Source organism: Scyliorhinus canicula, chromosome 24 (assembly GCF_902713615.1).
Source record: "Scyliorhinus canicula chromosome 24, sScyCan1.1, whole genome shotgun sequence".
Classification (NCBI taxonomy): domain Eukaryota; kingdom Metazoa; phylum Chordata; class Chondrichthyes; order Carcharhiniformes; family Scyliorhinidae; genus Scyliorhinus; species Scyliorhinus canicula.
In genome coordinates, this window is record NC_052169.1 from 4301417 (window position 1) to 4318474 (window position 17058).

The 17058-nt window shown below is 51.9% G+C and overlaps 1 protein-coding gene across 3 annotated transcripts in view; it reads left to right on the top strand.

Annotated features, from left to right (window-relative positions):
• LOC119956912 (stereocilin-like) overlaps window positions 1-8308 on the top strand; it is an 81747-nt gene extending 73439 nt beyond the window's left edge. For 2 of the 3 annotated variants that reach the window (XM_038784475.1, XM_038784476.1), the window contains 4 exons: window positions 827-975; window positions 2628-2725; window positions 4134-4281; window positions 8124-8308. In XM_038784475.1, the coding sequence (XP_038640403.1) occupies window positions 827-975; window positions 2628-2725; window positions 4134-4281; window positions 8124-8218 (490 nt within the window). In that variant the 3' untranslated portion in view covers window positions 8219-8308. Of the gene's footprint in view, window positions 1-826; window positions 976-2627; window positions 2726-4133; window positions 4282-8123 lie in introns of those variants that run through there. The other variant, XR_005458707.1, reaches the window with a different exon arrangement.
• The last annotated feature ends 8750 nt before the right edge of the window (window positions 8309-17058 follow it).

Here is a 17058-nt window from a genome sequence, read left to right on the forward strand (position 1 = left end):
CTGCTGTTGATACGGGTGTAATTGACACGCTGACACTGTGCTGTTTATACAGGTGTAACTGACACGCTGACACTGTGCTGTTGATACAGATGTAACTGACAGGCGGACACTGTGCTGTTGATACAGAGTGTAACTGACATGCTGATACTGCTGTTGATACAGGGTGTAATTGACACGCTGACACTGTGCTGTTGATACAGGGTGTAACTGACACGCTGACACTGTGCTGTTGATACAGAGTGTAACTGACATGCTGACACTGTGCTGTTGATACAGAGTGTAACTGACATGCTGACACTGTGCTGTTGATACAGAGTGTAACTGACACGCTGACACTGTGCTGTTGATACAGAGTGTAACTGACATGCTGATACTGTGCTGTTGATACAGTGTGTAACTGACATGCTGACACTGTGCTGTTGATACAGTGTGTAACTGACACGCTGACACTGTGTTGTTGATACAGTGTGTAACTGACACACTGACACTGTGCTGTTGATACAGAGTGTAACTGACACACTGACACTGTGCTGTTGATACAGTGTGTAACTGACACGCTGACACTGTGCTGTTGATACAGTGTGTAACTGACACGGTGACACTGTGCTGTTGATACAGAGTGTAACTGACACGCTGACACTGCTGTTGATACAGAGTGTAACTGACATGGTGACACTGTGCTGTTGATACAGAGTGTAACTGACATGCTGATACTGTGCTGTTGATACAGAGTGTAACTGACATGCTGACACTGTGCTGTTAATACAGGGTGTAACTGACAAGCTGATACTGTGCTGTTGATATGTGTTCCTTATTTTCATTTCAGTAAGGCTGTCTTGTTCATTGGTGGTTTGATTCTGAAATGCACTGAAGCTCAAATGGAGGCCCTGGCCATCCTCACCACTCAACCCCAGGCCTTTGGACCCATCAGCAAGTGGGGAGCTGAAATCTTCACTGAAATTGGCTCAATTGCAGGTAATCAGGATTGCTCTCCTATCGCCATTCAATGTGGAATTGCGAACTCAATGAACAGCACGTTGGCATGTTTACCTGTGACATTCCTCCTCTGCACAACACCCTCTCAAAGACATATTCTCAGTGTTCGCAGAGTTGAGACTGACCCATGTAAACTTATGTTAGAGATACTCCATTGCATTCTCTGTATCTAACCCCGTGCTGTACCTGTCCTGGGAGTGTTTGATGGGGACAGTGTAGAGGGAGCTTTACTCTGTGTCTAACCCCGTGCTGTACCTGTCCTGGGAGTGTTTGATGGGGACAGTGTAGAGGGAGCATTACTCTGTATCTAACCCCGTGCTGTACCTATCCTGGGAGTGTTTGATGGGGACAGTGCGGAAGGAGTTTACTTTATCAGTGGCAGGGTGTGATTCGGACCTTTCCCCACAGATATACAATTCTTTCCTCCAGGTATTTATCCAATTTTCTTTTGAAACATACAACTGAGTCACGTCCGCATGCACTCTCAGGCAGCCTGTTTTGTTGTCACAACAAATCCAGGGAACGCGACAGTGCAGAAGGAGTCCATTCGGCACATCAAGTTTACACCGGCCCTTTGAATGAGCACACTGCCCATCTCCACTCTGCTGTCCTCCCCACCATATCCCTGTAATCCCATAACTAAACCTGCCCTAAATCTTTGGACTGTGGGAGGAAACCGGAGCACCCGGAGGAAACCCACGCAGACACGGGAGAACGTACAGACTTCCGCACAGACAGTCACTCAAGCCGCGAAACGATTCCGGGACCCTGGAGTGGGGAAGCAGCAGTGCCAGCCACTGTGCTACCCCCACAAGAAGTGGGCAGTACCACACGTTTATCCCAAGACCCTGCCAAGGTGAAGCACTGGGTCTTCCAACTCCCCCCCCCCCCCCCCCCCCCCCCCTCCAATGCTCCTGGAACCCTCAGACCAGCCTCAAAATTGAGGCAAGGCAGAAAGTGGTCATTAAGTGAATAATAATTAAAGGGCAGCACGGTAGCACAGTAGCTAGCACTGTTGCTTCACAGGTCCAGGGTCCCAGGTTTGATTCCCGGCTTGGGTCACTGTCTGTGCGGAGTCTGCACGTTCTCCCCGTGTCTGCGTGGGTTTCCTCCGGGTGCTCAGGTTTCCTCCCACAGTCCAAAGATGTGCAGGTTAGGTGGATTGGCCGTGCTGAATTGCCCTTAGTGTCCAAAGAAAAGGTTGGGTGGGGTTACTCGTTTATGGGGATAGGGTGGAGGTGCGGGCTTAATGGGGTGCTGTTTCCAAGGGCCGGTGCAGACTTGATGGGCCGAATGGCCACCGTCTGCACTGTAAATTCTATGATTCGATGAATTGGCCTCTTGAGGGCTGCAGCTGGAGCCAGGATGAGAAGGCCGGCTTAGGCCTCACCTGCCCCTCTTAACAGTGCGGAGACATTGGTGCGGTGGGGGTGAGGGTGACTGGAGCGGCCTCCAAATTGTACAGAGGAACTGCCAGAGGAAACAGCGGATTGGTTAAGCAGCCAGTCCGAGGTGTAATACGCATTGGCATTGGGCCAGCTGACTGGCTTGTGCGTTGGGCGATGTTGCGCAGTGTCAGAGGTCACTGCTTGTCGAGCGGAGCCAGCTCATTGCTTTTCATTCCCTTGCAGCTGGGTTATCCGACATCGCTCTCTCCTCGCTGGTGGAGGAACAGATCGAAGGGCTGCGGCCTTCCGCCATCTCTCTCATCACACCCAGCAAATTAGCAGTAAGTCCTCAAAAATGGGAAACGTGTCTTCTCATCGGGAATAAAATTGGGTTAAAGGAGGAGAAGAGAGACTTGCATTTCTACAGCACCTTTCATGACCTCAGGATGTCCCAAAGCACTTTACGGCCAATGGCGGGCTTTTGCAGTGTAGCCATTAATGCGATGTAGGGAACACGGCAGCCAATTGCTGCACAGCAAGATCCCAAAACAGTAAAATGCCAATGACAGGATGAGGTTTTGTGATAAAAGCAATTTTTTTTTTCATTTGTTCATGGGACGTGGGCGTCGCAGGCTGTGCCAGCATTTATTGCCCACCCCTAATTGCCCTGGAGGGGGCAGTTAAAAGTCAATCAGATTGCTGTGGGTCTGGAGTCACATGTAGGCTAGACTGGGTAAGGGCGGCAGATTTCCTTCCCTAAAGGACATTAGTGAACCAGATGGGTTTTTACAACAATTGCAATGGTTTCCTGATCATCGTTAGATTTTTTAAATTCCAGATTTTTATCAAATTCAAACATCACCATCTGCAGTGGCGGGATTTGAACCTGGGACCCCAGAGTACTCTGGATCCACTGGATTACTATTCCAGTGACAATATCACTGAGCCACCACCTCCCATACTGCGGATGCTGGAATCTGAAACAAAAGCAGAAAATGCTGGACAATCTCAGCTGGCCTGACAGCCTCTGTGGAGAGAGAAGGGAGCCGACGTTTCCAGTCTGGGCGACTCGTTGTCTAGCCTTTTAATCTCTGGTTTGATAATCCTCAATAACTGACCATGCATTGCTTTTTGGAGTATTGACCTCCAAAGATTCGTAATCATCTGAGTGAAGAGACTTCTCCACGTCTGACTGCTAAACGCCCGCCCATTCCTTGCTGATTTGCAAAAGAATCCCTCGGGAGATCAGGATAGTTTTTTTTTATACATACCGTGAGTTGGGATCTGGAAGGTGCTTCCTGAAAGGGCGAGGGAAGCAGATTCAATAGGAACTTTCAAGTGGGAAGTAGGGAAATAATTGACGGGGAAACACTCACGGGGGTGATGGTTCATTCGATAGGTCGACTGAAGAGCTGGCCCTGCTCAATGGGCCAAATGGCCTCTCCCTGGCTTGTATGAGGCTAAGATTCTAACAATTGCCCAATCACCCAGCTCCTGACGGAAGGGGGGGGGAAGATTATCGGGGGTAGTCGGCAGGAATGTGGAGTTACGGCTATGGTCAGATCAGCCATGATTTTATAGGGGCTTGGACCAGGTTCGAGGGGCCGAATGGCCGCCTCCTGCTCCTGATTGGTACGTCCCAGTCTGGTGACAAATGCTTAGGAGGTTTCTCATTTGTAAGATTGTGGAGAGTAAGGTTTGTTCGCTGATATTCTGTGCTTGTCCCCCCCCCACCCCCTTCACCGGCAGGTTGTATTCAGCACCGATCAACTGTCCTCCTTCAGCAATGCCCAGGCCTCTGCTGTGACCAGCAAACAGTACGAGAAGCTGAGCCTGGAGCAGCGGCAAGCTGTCAGTGCAGCCCAATATGACGGGGAGATTCACCAGGAGCAGAGAGGTACGTGTCATACACCAATTCACCGGGGGGGTGGACCAGCTCAGGCAGGTCCTGACATTTTAAAATTCATTCTCGGGATGCGGGTGCCATAGAATTGACAGTGCAGAAGGAGGCCATTTGGCCCATCGAGTCTGCACCAGCCCTTGGAAAGAGCACCGTACTTAAGCCCCCCTATCCCCGTAACCCTGCCTAACCTTTTTTGGACACTAGGGACAATTTAGCATAGCCAACCCACCTAACCTGCACATCTTTAGACTGTGGGAGGAAACCGGAGCACCCGGAGGAAACCCACGCAGACTCTGCACAGACAGTGACCCAAGCCGGGAATCGAACCTGGGACCCTGGAGCTGTGAAGCAACTGTGCTAACCACTGTGTCGCTGGCTAGGCCCATCCCTAATTTCCCTTGAGAAGATGGCGGTGAGCCGCCTTCTCCTTCAAATCTGCAGTCCATGTAGGTACGCCCACGGTGCTGTTAGGGAGGGAGCTCCAGGGTTTTGACCCAGCGACAGTGAAGGAACGGCCGAGAGATTTCCAAGTCAGGGTGGTGAGTGGCTCAGAGGGGTACTTGCAAGGGGGGGGGGGGGGGGGGGGGGGGTTCCCCTGTGTCTGCTGCCCTGTCCCTCTCTATAGAGTAGAGGTCAAGGGTTTGGAAGGTGCTGTCGAAGCTTGCACATTGATGCTGGACTCTGTTTCTGGAGGCACATTGCATTCAAAATCAATTTCTGGATCAGGTACGAGGTTTTCCATTGGTCTGTGTTCTGCGATGTCCGGCGAGGAGTGTTGAAACTCGCCTGCCCGGCACAAATATAAAGCCCACGTTTCCATCACTTTGTGTCTCCTGGTTATTGAAAGTTTGGATGAATCAGCATTGCGTTGAGAGATAATCTGATTTAAGAATGTAGGTTGAGGGATTAGTGTTAACCAGGACACGGGAGAGAACTTCCCTACACTTCATTGAAGTAGGGATCCCAGCTGAGAGGGCAGGTGAGGCCTTGGGCTAACATTTATAGCTCCCTCAGCATTGCAGCACTCCCCCAGCATTGCAGCACTCCCTCAGCATTGCAGCACTCCCCCAGCATTGCAGCACTCCCTCAGCAGTGCAGCTCTCCCTCAGCATTGCAGCACTCCCTCAGCATTGCAGCACTCCCTCAGCATTGCAGCACTCCCTCAGCATTGCAGCACTCCCCCAGCATTGCAGCACTCCCTCAGCATTGCAGCACTCCCCCAGCATTGCAGCACTCCCTCAGCATTGCAGCACTCCCTCAGCATTGCAGCACTCCCCCAGCATTGCAGCACTCCCTCAGCATTGCAGCACTCCCCCAGCATTGCAGCACTCCCTCAGCATTGCAGCACTCCCCCAGCATTGCAGCACTCCCTCAGCATTGCAGCACTCCCCCAGCATTGCAGCACTCCCCCAGCATTGCAGCACTACCCCAGCATTGCAGCACTCCCCCAGAATTGCAACACTCCCCCAGCATTGCAGCTCTCCCTCAGCACTGCAGCACTTCCTCAGCATTGCAGCACTCCCCCAGCATTGCAGCACTCCCTCAGCACTGCAGCACTTCCTCAGCATTGCAGCACTCCCCCAGCATTGCAGCACTCCCCCAGCATTGCAGCACTCCCCCAGCATTGCAGCACTCCCCCAGCATTGCAGCACTCCCTCAGCACTGCAGCACTACCCCAGCATTGCAGCACTCCCCCAGCATTGCAGCACTCCCCCAGCATTGCAGCACTCCCCCAGCATTGCAGCACTCACCCAGCATTGCAGCACTCCCCCAGCATTGCAGCACTCCCCCAGCATTGCAGCACTCCCCCAGCATTGCAGCACTCCCTCAGCATTGCAGCACTCCCTCAGCATTGCAGCACTCCCTCAGCATTGCAGCACTCCCTCAGCATTGCAGCACTCCCTCAGCATTGCAGCACTCCCCCAGCATTGCGGCACTCCCCCAGCATTGCAGCACTCCCCCAGCATTGCAGCACTTCCCCAGCACTGCAGCACCCCCTCAGCATTGCAGCACTCCCCCAGCATTGCAGCACTCCCCCAGCATTGCAGCACTCCCCCAGCATTGCAGCACTCCCCCAGCATTGCAGCACTCCCCCAGCATTGCAGCACTCCCCCAGCATTGCAGCACTCCCTCAGCATTGCAGCACTCCCCCAGCATTGCAGCACTCCCCCAGCATTGCAGCACTCCCCCAGCATTGCAGCACTCCCCCAGCATTGCAGCACTCCCCCAGCATTGCAGCACCCCCTCAGCATTGCAGCACCCCCTCAGCATTGCAGCACTCCCCCAGCATTGCAGCACTCCCCCAGCATTGCAGCACTCCCTCAGCATTGCGGCACCCCCTCAGCATTGCGGCACTCCCCCAGCATTGCAGCACTCCCCCAGCACTGCAGCACCCCCTCAGCATTGCAGCACTCCCTCAGCATTGCAGCACTCCCTCAGCATTGCAGCACTCCCCCAGCATTGCAGCACTCCCCCAGCACTGCAGCACCCCCTCAGCATTGCAGCACTCCCCCAGCATTGCAGCACTCCCCCCAGCATTGCAGCACTCCCTCAGCATTGCAGCACTCCCTCAGCATTGCAGCACTCCCCCAGCATTGCAGCACTCCCTCAGCATTGCAGCACTCCCTCAGCATTGCAGCACTCCCCCCGCATTGCAGCACTCCCTCAGCATTGCAGCGCTCCCTCAGCATTGCAGCACTCCCCCAGCATTGCAGCACTCCCTCAGCATTGCAGCACTCCCCCAGCATTGCAGCACTCCCCCAGCATTGCAGCACTCCCCCAGCATTGCAGCACTCCCCCAGCACTGCAGCACTCCCTCAGCATTGCAGCACCCCCTCAGCATTGCAGCACCCCCTCAGCATTGCAGCACTCCCCCAGCATTGCAGCACTCCCTCAGCACTGCAGCACTCCCTCAGCACTGCAGCACTCCCCCAGCATTGCAGCACTCCCTCAGCATTGCAGCACTCCCCCAGCATTGCGGCACTCCCTCAGCATTGCAGCACTCCCCCAGCACTGCAGCACTCCCCCAGCATTGCAGCACTCCCCCAGCATTGCAGCACTCCCTCAGCATTGCAGCACTCCCTCAGCATTGCAGCACCCCCCCAGCATTGCTCCGGAGTGTCAGTCTGCATTATGTGCTCGAATCTCTGGAGTGGATCTTGAACACGTACCCTCCGAGCTTGCTGCTGACATTCACTGCCTCCGCCAGGAAAATGGCCACGCGGGTGAGGTCACATGGGAATAGGAGCTGGAGTAGGCCTCAAGCCTGCTTCACCATTCAAAAAGGTTGTGTCCAGTCTTTCACCTCAGCGCCGTATTCCCATACCTTAGAGACCAAAAATCTATCACTCCCAGTCTCAATGTCTGAGAATCCACAGCACTCTGGGTTAGGAATTTCTTCAGCCAGAGGGTGGTGAATCTGTGGAACTCTTTGCCGCAGAAGGCTGTGGAGGCCAAATCACTGAGTGTCTTTAAGACAGAGATAGGTTCTTGATTAATAAGGGGATCAGGGGTTATGGGGAGAAGGCAGGAGAATGGGGATGAGAAAATATCAGCCATGATTGAATGGCGGAGCAGACTCGATGGGCCGAGTGGCCTAATTATTCTCCTATGTCTTATGTTCTTAGGGTCTAAACCCACACAATCCTCTGCGTGAAAGGATTTTTCCTCATCTCAGATTTAAATGATCTCCCCCTTATTCTGAGACTCCAGGTCCAGACAGTCCAGTCAGAGATAACAGTCCCTCGGCATCTTAAGCCAATTGCTGAGATGGGGGCGGAAGGGGGAGTAAAGGAGGTGAATTTAGTGCTAAATATTATCTCTCTTTAAACTTCCAGGCAAGAATCGTGCAGTCCTGTCCGTCTCGAGCAAACCTGTGGCCCTGTTCCTGTGCCTGCCTATTACCTATTACCTCGCAGGGAGCTTGACCTGAAGTCCCTTAAAGTGGATTGACGTCAGTTTTGGATTCTGATATTTTCTTTGCATTTGAAAGTAAATAAAAATTGCACTGAAAGAGTTTTAATAGTTGGCTGGTAATTTTTTTTTTGCTAATGGGACGTGGGTTTCGCTGGCATTTATTGCCCATCCCTAGTTACCCTTGAGAAGGTGGTGGGGAGCTGCCTTCAACCCGCTGCAGTCCCTGTGGTGTAGGTACACCCACTGTGCTGTTAGGAAGTTACGGGGTTTTGACCCAGTGACAGTGAAGGAACGGCCGATATATTTCCAAGTCGGGATGGTGAGCGACTTGGAGGGGAACCTCCAGGTGGTGGGGTTCCCAGGTATCTGCTGCTCTTGTCCTTCTAGATGGTAGTGGTTGTGGGTTTGGAAGGTGCTGTCTGAGGAGCTTCGGCAAGTTACTGCAGTGCATCTTGTAGATGGTACACAGGGCTGCCACTGTTCGTCGGCGGTGGAGGGAGTGAATATTTAAGGTGGTGGATAGGGTGTCAGTCAAATGAACTGCTTTGTCCTGGATGATGTTGACCTTTTTTAAAATAAATTTAGTGTACCTAGTCATTTTCCCAATTAAGGGGCAATTTAGCGTGGCCAATCCACCTAGCTTGCACGTTTTTGGGTTGTGGGGGTGAAACCCACGCAGACACAGGGAGAATGTACAAACTCCACACGGACAGTGACCCAGAGCCGGGATCGAACCTGGGACCTCAGCGCCGTGAGGCGGTTGTGCTAACCACTAGGCCACCGTGCTGCCCAGATGTTGACCGTCTTGCGTATTGTTGGAGCTGCACTCATCCAGGAAGTGGAGAATATTCTATCACACTCCTGACTTGTTTAGGGGCTGTTTAGCACACTGCGCTAAATCGCTGGCTTTGAAAGCAGACCAAGGCAGGCCAGCAGCACGGTTCAATTCCCGTACCAGCCTCCCGGACAGGCGCCGGAATGTGGCGACTGGGGGCTTTTCACAGTAACTTCATTGAAGCCTGCTCGTGAGAATAAGCAATTTTCATTTTTTTTTTCACTTGTGCCTTGTAGATGGTGGACAGGCTTTGGGGAGTCAGGAGGTGAGTCACTCTCCCTTCCCAGGCTCTGACCTGCTCTGGTAGCTACAGTATTTATATAGTTGGGTCCAGTTATGTTTCTGATCATTGGTAACCCCTGCGATGTTGCTAGTGGGGGATTCAGTGATGGTAATGCCATTGAAATGTCAAGGGGAGATGGTTAATGTTATGTATTCAAGTAACACTGTTTGCTGGTGAAATGTCATGTGATACATAATGACGTCAGAGGAGCATTTTATGACTTTTGGGGGAGTTCGCCATCTCACTCTGTAGCAGCAACATCTCTTAATAAACCCCGCACTATGTTTTTAAGAACATCAAGTGTGGCAACCCCATCTCCTTTTTTGCTTTGTGGCTAACACCAAATATCTAACAGTTAGATTCTCTCTTGTTGGAGATGGTTATTGCCTGGCACTTGTGTGATGTGAATGTTACTTGATCAGTCTAAGCCAGGTTGTCCAGGTCTTGCTGCATTTGGACAGGGACTGCTTCATTATCTGAGGAGTCGCGAATGGTGCTGAACTCTGTGCAGTCAGCCGCAAACATCCCCACTTCTGACCTTATGATGGAAGGGAGGTCATTGATGAAGCAGCTGAAGATGGTTGGGGCTGGGGATAGCACCCTGAGGAACTCCTGCAGTGATGTCCCGGGACTGAGATGATTGACCTCCAACCACCAGAACCATCTTATTTTGTGCCAAGTATGACTCCGACCAGTGGGACGTTTTCTCCCTGACTCACATTGACTTCAATCAGGGGCTGGTTTAGCTCACTCGGCTAAATCACTGGCTTTTAAAGCAGGCCAGCAGCGCGGTTCGATTCCCGTACCAGCCTCCCCAGACAGGTGCCGGAATGTGGCGACTAGGGGCTTTTCACAGTAACTTCATTGAAGCCTAAATCTGTGACAATAAGCGATTTTCATTTTCAATTTTGCTGGGGTTGCTTGATACCACACTTGTTCAAAAGCTCTTTCAACATCGAGGGCAGTCACGCTCAGCTCACCTCCAGTGTTCAGCTCTTTTGCACGTGTTTGGACCAAGGATGCAATCTGGCAAAACACAAGCTGAACGTGAGTGGGAAGGTTATTGCTGAGTAAGTGTTGCTTGATAGCTCTGTCAACGACCCCTTCCATCACTTTACTGACGGTTGAGAGTAGACTGATGGAGCTGATTTACTGAAATGGTTTCTCCCTGCTCTCTGTGGACAGGACATACCCAGCCAGACAGTACTGGAACAGCTTGGCTGGGGAGACGGCTGGTTTGGATGTACAAATCTTCAGTACTATAGCTGGGATGTTGTCAGAACATAGAACAGTACAGCACAGGGCCCCAGAGCCGTTGCTGTATATTTATTTGCCTTTATTTATGTTTCAGAACCAGTTGAAGTTGTTAAAAAAAAAAAGAGTTGCTGGCGAGTACTGAAGGGCCGGTGTCCAAGCCATTATCTCACCTTTTCTCTTCACATTCTGCCGGAATGTGTGGGTTTTCCAGAGGAATTCCTGTCCTTTTTCTCCCCCTTGATTCTTAGCGTACGGTGAATTTTCTGTTTCTGTTGCTTCGAAATTATTGTTCTTGCTCTCAGCTGGTGACCTAGTTGACAGTGTGACACACTCCCAGTGTTCAGGCACGTTGTCATCGCTGCCCAACAGTAAGGAGCTGGGAAGTGACAACAACGACTCCGATACGTTGGCATTTATAGATAACCTTTAGTATCAGAAAAGATCCCAAAGCGCTTCACAGCAGCATAACTCAGCCAAGGTTCGACACCAAGCCACGAACGGCGATATCAAGACAGGCGGCAAAAGGTTTGGCCAAATGTAGGTGAAGGAAGAGGGAGGGAGGCGCAGAGCTTTTGGGACTGTAGGGGTTCTATGATTCTAAGAACAAAGCCCAGGCAGCTGCAGGCACGGCCGCCAATGGTCAGCAATTAATCGGTGCTGTGCGTGAGGCCAGAATTGTTGAGCTGAAGGAGGTTACAGGGATGGGGAGGGGCGAGGGCGTGGCCCCATTCGGTAATGTTCTAAAGAACAGGAATGTGCCGGACTCAAACCCTGATCTGGAATCTCTCACTGGAATCACCAGAAATTATCCGGAGGCACCTGCCACCTGTTTCTGATTCCTATTTTGTGATCCCTCTTGGAAATGGTGGTGAGGTGGATATCTGGTAAGGACCCAACCAGAGTGTGATGCCTTCCAGAGCCGAATACCCTGCTGATGCCGACGGCCCGGCTTGCGCCTAAATCAGTGGCATTTGTGAAGGGGTCCGGCTGGGGGCCAGAATGAGTCAGCACCTTGGGCAGCATCGGAAATAAAACTCAACAGAACTCGGAACAACAGGGCCTCGCCCACCCTTCCCCGCCTGCCCAGTTTAAGCCGCGTGTGGCAGGGAGTGGGGGAGGTGCAGGGTCCAGTGAGAAACCAAAGATTTAAATTAATAAAAGGCTGAAGAAGTACTGGGATGGGGGTGGGGGGGAGAGAGAGAGAGAGGCTGGGCTGTTTTGAGAAAACACTGAAATCTCCCTGCAGTCCCACAGGAAGCAGTGGAACTAAACAAACAGCACTCGCTGAGGGAGGGCTGAACTGGTCAGAGACAACAGGATAAATCTGAAAATTACACTGAGGCTCGATACTGGTGAACAACACTTTACACCAGAATGTGAACACACACGTACCCAGACACACACCCACACACACAGACACCCACACACACACACGTACCCAGACACACACCCACACACACAGTTCCACACACACACACGTACCCAGACACACACCCACACACACAGACACCCACACACACACACACGTACCCAGACACACACCCACACACACACACGTACCCAGACACACACCCACACACAGTTCCACACACACACGTACCCAGACACACACCCACACACACAGTTCCACACACACACACGTACCCAGACACACACACACAGTTCCACACACACACACACGTACCCAGACACACACCCACACACACAGACACCCACACACACACACGTACCCAGACACACACCCACACACACAGTTCCACACACACACACGTACCCAGACACACACACACAGTTCCACACACACACACGTACCCAGACACACACCCACACACACAGTTCCACACACACACACGTACCCAGACACACACCCACAAACACAGACACTCACACACACATAAATACACCCACACACACACAGACATAGACACATCCACAAACACATACCCAGACACACACCCACACACACACACACACACATAGACACACCCACACACAGACACACAACTACACCCACACACACAGATTTGCACGCACATACAGGCACACAGATGCACACACAGATGCACATACATACACACACACACTGATACAAACATACATACAGATACACACACACATACAGGCACACGGATACACACACACAGATACACACGCAGATACACACACACACAGATACATACACACGCACAGATACACACACACAGATACACACACACAGATATACACACACAGATACATACACACACTGATACACACACACACACACACACACACAGATACACACACAGATGCATACACACATACAGATACACACACAGATACACACACACACACAGATACACACACACACAGATACACACACAGATACACACACACAGATACATACACACACAGATACACACACACAGACACATACACACACAGATACACACACACACACACACACACACAGATACACACACAGATGCATACACACATACAGATACACACACAGATACACACACACACACACACAGATACACACACAGATGCATACACACAGATACACACACTATCATTGTTGTCAAACTAATGTCCTGTAGGGAAGGAAATCTGCCGTCCTTACCCTGTCTGGCCTACATGTGACTCCGGACATGGCTGATTCTGAGCTGCCCTCGGAAATGGCCGAGCGAGACACTCAGTTTTAGGGCAATTAGGGATGGGCAACAAATACCGGCCCAGCCAGTGACGCTGTATTCTCAGGAACAACTACATTTAAAAAAAGGAGAGGTCCTCTCAGAAACAGACATGTCTCAGCTACGGACACACATTAATAACTGGGTGTATCAGCCAGCTCAATCCCATCATTGCCGATCATTGACTTTCTCCAGCAGCTGGTCACTTGTTAATCAGCAGGAATGCAAACCCAGACTAATATTTTTTAAACCCTTTCCTGCAGACGGCAGGAAAGGAGAGTTATGAACAGTAGCTGGGTCAGATTTAGTTTGAGACTTTCCAGTTCTCCAGCCACTCTTGCTGAGCTGATGTCTACGTACTTCCTCTAGAGTTTTTTGAGTGTTTCTAGAAGAACAAGTGTATTAATACCAACAAACGACGGAACTGCCTCTTTTCGACTAGACTCCAATGCAAACTAATACTGTGATCAGCAAGAATGATTCCTGTGGGCGGCACAGTGATTAGCACTGCCACCTAGGGACCCGGGTTCGATTCCCCGCTGGGTCACTGTCTGTGGGGAGTCTGCACGTTCTCCCCGTGTCTGTGCGGGTTTCCTCCGGGTGCTCCGGTTTCCTCCCACAGTCCGCAGATGTGCAGGTTGGGTGGGTTACAGGGAGTGGGTCTAGGTGGGGTGCTCTTCAGAGGATCAGTGCAGGCCCAATGGGCCGAATGGCTGCCTGCTGGATTGGAGGGATTCTCTGAAATTAATCCTTTCACAGTGTCCTTAACCTCATTTCCTTGCCTCCTTTTATGTCTGTGTGTTTCTGTCTTATTCCACCATCACATCAAAGGGCAGCACAGTGGTTAGCACTGTTGCTTCACAGCACTGGGGTCCCAGGTTCGATTCCCGGCTTGGGTCACTGTCTGTGCGGAGTCCGCATGTTCTCCCCGTGTCTGCGTGGATTTCCTCCGGGTGCCCCGGTTTCCTCACACAAGCCCCGAAAGACGTGCTGTTAGGTGAATTGGACATTCTGAATTCTCCCTCTGTGACCCGAACAGGTGCCAGAATGTGGCGTCTGGGGGCTTTTCACAGTAACTTCATTGCAGTGTTAATGTCAGCCTACTTGTGACAATGAAGATTATTATTATGACATCTCTGTTTGTGTGTTTTATTCTTTCGGGCTTTCTTTTCACTACTTTTTTTAAATCTCTGTTTCTCTATCCTTTCTCCTTGTGTCTGTTTCTCTCTTTCCCCCTCTCCATCTCTGTTTGCTCTATTTTCAAAGTATCTCAGTGCAATTCTCACTCCCTCTCTTTTGTTCCCCCCCCCCCCCCGGCTCAGTCTGTCAATCTGTCTGGTTCCCTGTCTCTCCGTCCTCTCGCTCTCTCTCCCTCCTCTCCCTGTCTCTCCCTCCTCTTCCTCTCTCTCCCTCCTCTCCCTGTCTCTCCCTCCTCTTCCTCTCTCTCACTCCTCTCCCTGTCTCTCCGTTCGCTCCCTCTCGCTCACTCATCTCCCTGTCTCTCCCCCTCTCTCCCTCCTCTCCCTGTCTCTCCCTCCTCTTCCTCTCTCCCTCCTCTCCCTGTCCCTCCCTCCTCCATGAATCTCCCTCCTCTCCCTCTCTCTCCCTCCTGTCCCTGTCTCTCCCTCCTCTCCAGGAATCTCCCTCCTCTCCCTCTCTCTCCATCTCTCTCTCTCTATCTCCCTCCTCTTCCTGTCTCCCCCCCCTCTCTCCCCCTCTCTCCCTCCCTCCTCTCCCTGTCTCTCCCCCCTCTCCCTCTCTCTCCCCCTCTCTCTCCCTCCTCTCCCTGTCTCTCCCTGTCTCTCCCCCTCTCTCTCTCCCTCCTCTCCCCCCTCTCTCTCCCCTCCTCTCCCTCTCTCTCCCTCCTCTCCCTCTCTCTCCCTCCTCTCCCTCCTCTCCCTCTCTCTCCTCTCCTCTCCCTCTTCTCCCTCTCTCTCCCTCCTCTCCTTGTCTCTCCCCCCTCTCTCTCCCCCTCCCTCTCTCTCCCTCCCTCCCTCTCTCTCTCCCTCCTCTCCCTCTCCCTCCTCTCTCTCTCCCTCCTCTCCCTCCCTCTTTCTCCCTCTTTCTCCCTCTCTCTCCCTCCTCTCCCTGTCTCCCCTCCTCTCCCTCTCCCTCCTCTCTCTCTCCCTCCTCTCCCTCCCTCTCTCTCCCTCTTCTCCCTGTCTCTCCATCCTATCCCTTTCTCTCCCTCCTCTCCCTGTCTCTTTATCCCTCCTCTCCCTCTCCCTCCTCTCCCTCTCCCTCCTCTCCTTGTCTCTCTCCCCCGCTCCCTCCCTCTCTCTCCCTCCTCTCCTTGTCTCCCCCCCTCTCTCTCTCCCTCCTCTCCCTCTCCCTCCTCTCCTTGTCTCTCTCCCCTCTCTCTCTCTCTCTCCCTCCCTCTCTCTCCCTCCTCTCCCTCTACCTCCCTCTCTCTCTCCCTCCTCTCCTTGTCTCCCCCCCCCTCTCTCTCTCCCTCCTCTTTCTCTCCCTCCTCTCCCTGTCTCTCCCCCCTCTCCCTGTCTCTCCCCCCTCTCCCTGTCTCTCCCTCCTCTCCCTGTCTCCCCCTTCTCCCTCCCTCCTCTCCCTCCCTCCTCTCCCTGTCTCTATCAAGCTCTGGTCCTGTAACAAGCTGAGAGTGAAATGGGACTGCCCAAGACGAGTGGGCTGGTTTGATAAAGGATTTTAGTGGGACAGAGGCAGGAAACATTCCACTTCCTTTACCAGGAGCTGTGGAATTGAGCCGAAGGCCACTGAAACAGCCGTCACTGCCTTCGACAGAAGGTCCATTATTCCGAGGAAAAGCTGGAAAGCAACACGGGGACATGTCCTGAGAAAAACTGGGAGGGAAACATGGGAATTCTAAAGGAGTGGAACAGAGATTCCAATCAAACCAACTGAAGATCAAATTAACAGTGGGAGATCCGATTTGCTGCCAAAGTGGGGTCGACAATGAAAATGGGTAAGAGCACAAATTAATTTAATCGTTGCAGTGACTTCTTCACTGAGTTGAAGTGATAGGTGTTGAGAATTTGGAATCTGCCTTTTGTTGGGCTGTGACCTGTTTGGCAGCAAACGTCATCAAAATGTCTAACGGATTTATTCAAAGTAATGTTTAAGGGTCACATTCCCACTTTTTTCAAAGTTCAGATTTGTTTTATACAGTATCACCAGTATGTTGATGTAAAGTGTGGAGGGTAAGGGCAGCACGGTGGCACAGCGGGTTAGCACTGCTGCCCCAAGGCACCGAGGACCCGGTTCGATTCCGGGTCACTGTCTGTGTGGAATTTGCACATTCTCCCCGTGTCTGCGTGGGTTTCACCCCCACAACCCAAAGATGTGCGGGGTAGGTGGATTGGTCAGGCTAAATTGCCCCTTAATTGGAAAAAAACAGATTTGGGTACACTCAATTTATTTTAAAACGTGTCGCGGGTTTGTGGAATAGGATTACATATGAATTAGGAGCAGGGGAGGCCTTTCAGCCCCTCGATTCTGCTCCACCATTCAATACGATCATGGCTAGTCTGACTGTAACCTCAACCCCACATTCCTGCCGACCCCCCGATAACCTTTCACCCCCTTATTAATCAAGAATCTATCCAGCTCGGCCTCAAAAATATTCAAAGATTCTGCTTCCCCGTCTTCTGAGGAAGAGAGTTTCAGAGACTCACCCCCCATCACAGGGAAAAACATCTCTCCTCAATATCTCCGTCTTAACTGGACGACCCCTTATTTTCAAGCTGTGATCTCTAGTTCCTGATTCTCCGACAAGAGAAAACATTGGGCACGATTCTCCGACCCCCACGCCGGGTGGGAGAATCGCGGGAGGG